The sequence below is a fragment of the Alligator mississippiensis genome, chromosome 2 (assembly GCF_030867095.1).
Source record: "Alligator mississippiensis isolate rAllMis1 chromosome 2, rAllMis1, whole genome shotgun sequence".
Lineage (NCBI taxonomy): Eukaryota > Metazoa > Chordata > Crocodylia > Alligatoridae > Alligator > Alligator mississippiensis.
Window position 1 is genome coordinate 170,533,550 of NC_081825.1, and position 2,762 is coordinate 170,536,311.

A 2,762-nucleotide genomic window follows, 5' to 3' on the forward strand; every position below is an offset into this window, starting at 1 on the left:
GCTGCTTGATGAGGCTGGGGACAGGGACTGTGGCAGGACAGGCTCCTGGTGGACTGAGGCTCTCAAGCAGTGATGCATCACCGTGGGTGCCAGGCTGCAGTGGAAGCTTGGGTAGGCCACCCATGCTTGAATAGATGGCATAGCTCAGGCCAGGGTCCCAGGATGCGAGGATGTCATCTAGCTGCTGCATAAAGGGCATGGACTTGCGGGCAGTCCCCAACCAGCGGTTGTGGTCGGTGACAGTGACCCACTGTGCCTGCAAGGCCTTGACCTTTATGCAGCACTGGCACACTGACCCACCATACCCGCGCTGCCGCATGCAGCCTGACAGGCCCTCACAAATGTGCATATTGGAGCACTCACCCCCACAATGTGATGAGGTGTGAGGTGGTGGCACAGAGATTTGCCCAGCCACAGGCAAGAAGGATTAGTGGTGCATAGAGTTCCCTGCACCTGGTTTTTCCAGTTCCCGTTCTCCTTGCTGTTGAGAAGATTAGTCTCAGGTTCTCGGCATTCTCTTTATAGTGCTAATCCTTTCTCAGGCAACTAGCTGAATGGTGCCAATAGATTTGCTGGGAGGGTAACCAGAGCCAGGCTGGGAGGCCACCACCTGCCATATCCCCTCTGCCAATGCTCCTGTCCCTATGAAACAGGATCTCCATGCTCATGATAAGGGGGTTTGGGCTTCTTGGAGATATAAAAGCACTGCAGGGCCAGCATTAGAAAGGTTAGCAATGGCTGACTACTTAGGCATAGTGCTCCTGGTTCTGCTCTCTGTGGATGCAAGGGCAGGGCTGCTGCTGGAAGGTGCTAGGCCCTACATTTCCCTAATTGACGTGTCCAATGGGGGACGCTGGGGTGACTGGGCCTGGCCTGAGATGTGTCCAGAGGGGTTTTATGCCAATGGAGTCAGCTTTAAGGTAAGTCTGAATGCCTGGGCTCCATTCCTTATGGGCAAGTGTCCTGCACTGTCCTGGACACTCGAGCCCTGTTCTCCCCTCTTTGGAGAACAGCTTTCTGCTCTGATGTCATTTTGAATGAATGGGACATTTTTCTCCCTTCCTAAAGGAAATCTGTACCCATCCTGGGTACTGAGGTCTCTTTCCCCTGGACTGCAAATGGAATTCAGTTTCATTTCCTTCCCTCTACTTTGTTGTTACCCCTTCCCAGGTAGAGCCACCCCAGGGGTCCCACAGGGATGACACAGCACTGAATGGGATCCGACTGCACTGCTTCCAGGGAAAAGCCCAGGACAGCATGTACACAGTGGAGTCCCAGAGTGGCAAGTGAGTGACCCCACTCTGCTACCTCCATCCCATTCTCTCTGTGTGATAGCCCCAACCCCCTGCTTCCTCAGGGCTCTGCACTTCATTTCTCTATCCTCCCTGGGCACCACAGAATCCCTGAAGGGCACATCTACCCCTTCTGGCTAGCATCTAGACCTCCGTTGCCCACCCCCCACCCCTTCACTTGACAGGCCCTGAGCATTGATCTCCATGACTCACTTTCTTTCTTTCTTTCTTTCTTTCTTTCTTTCTTTCTTTCTTTCTTTCTTTCTTTCTGCAGGTGGGGTATCTGGTCTCAGCCCAAGTGGTGTCCCCATTATGGCTACCTGGTGCGCTTTTCACTGAGGGTCCAGCCCCCACAACATGGCTTTCTTCATGATAACTTGGCAGCCACCAATGCCCGTTTTACCTGCTCTGGTGGGGAGACCCTAGAGCCACCAGGGCCAGACTGGGGGGAGTGGGGTGTCTGGAGTCAGTCATGCACTAAAGGTATATGTGGCATCCAAACACGGCAGGAGGCCCCCCGGGGAATGGGAAAAGATGACACAGCCCTCAATGATGTACGCTTCTTCTGCTGCAACCACTGAAGCACCACTTTCAGCTCCCAACCTCAGACACCTATACCCAGATCTGTCCTACAGAGCTCTGGTCTGTCTCCAGAGCCCCAGCCCAAGAGACCCTAATTCTAGATCGGCTAGCATGGAGCTTTCCATAGGGTCCACATGTTGAGAGCCCTGAACTCCAGAGTATTCACCCACAGATGCTAGGGGGCCCTCCAAAGTCCTCACTTGCAGAACCCCCAACCTCTAGATCTACTTTCACAGAGCACCTACCCTCCTTCTAGACGTCCAGTCTGTCCCCAGAGCCCTAATCCTATGGATTCCACCTCACATATATCCCTAATGATCCCCACCCAAGGATCCAGCTATTCCTTGATCACTCACCATGGGATAGGGTATCTCTGGGAACTTCATTGACTATTCCCCAAAATCTGGTCTCACCTCCCAGAATCATCCCCAAACTCCTAACACAGATCTGCCTGTTAGATCACTATGTATATCCTTCTCTACTAGCAACACCCCTGAGGAAGCTTCATTTCTCTCTGGTTTGAGCTTCCAATAAAGCCCCTGCATAGCAGACTGCACTGGAGTGGAACAGCTTTTGAATCTTGAGGGGGCAGCAAACTAGATGGGGTGGCTGTGCTGTGGAACAGAGCTGGAAAAAATAAAGTGTTCCAAAACAGTGAGCACCTAGAGTGGCAAAATCCAGGGGAGGGGAAGGACTGGGTAAAGAACGCCCTTTACAGAGCTCTGGGGTCCTGAATGAATTGGGAATCCTGAAAAAATGTAATCTTGTTAAAATGCACTGTAGCTGCCTTCCAAGATCCACTGGGAGCAGTGGATGATCAGGCAAACCAGTGTCTTGGAATAAAGAAACCTGGGACAAGGGAAAGGTGTGGCGCCAAAGGTCATGTCT

At 52.5% G+C, this 2,762-nt stretch overlaps 1 protein-coding gene across 1 annotated transcript; it reads left to right on the forward strand.

Moving 5' to 3' along the window:
- Positions 1 to 734: 734 nt before the first annotated feature.
- On the forward strand, positions 735 to 1,873 carry LOC102564506 (vitelline membrane outer layer protein 1 homolog). Its single transcript, XM_006266909.2, has 3 exons — positions 735 to 920; positions 1,171 to 1,286; positions 1,567 to 1,873. Exons 1-3 carry the CDS (start codon positions 735 to 737, stop codon positions 1,871 to 1,873), a joined length of 609 nt encoding a protein of 202 aa, XP_006266971.1.
- The last annotated feature ends 889 nt before the right edge of the window (positions 1,874 to 2,762 follow it).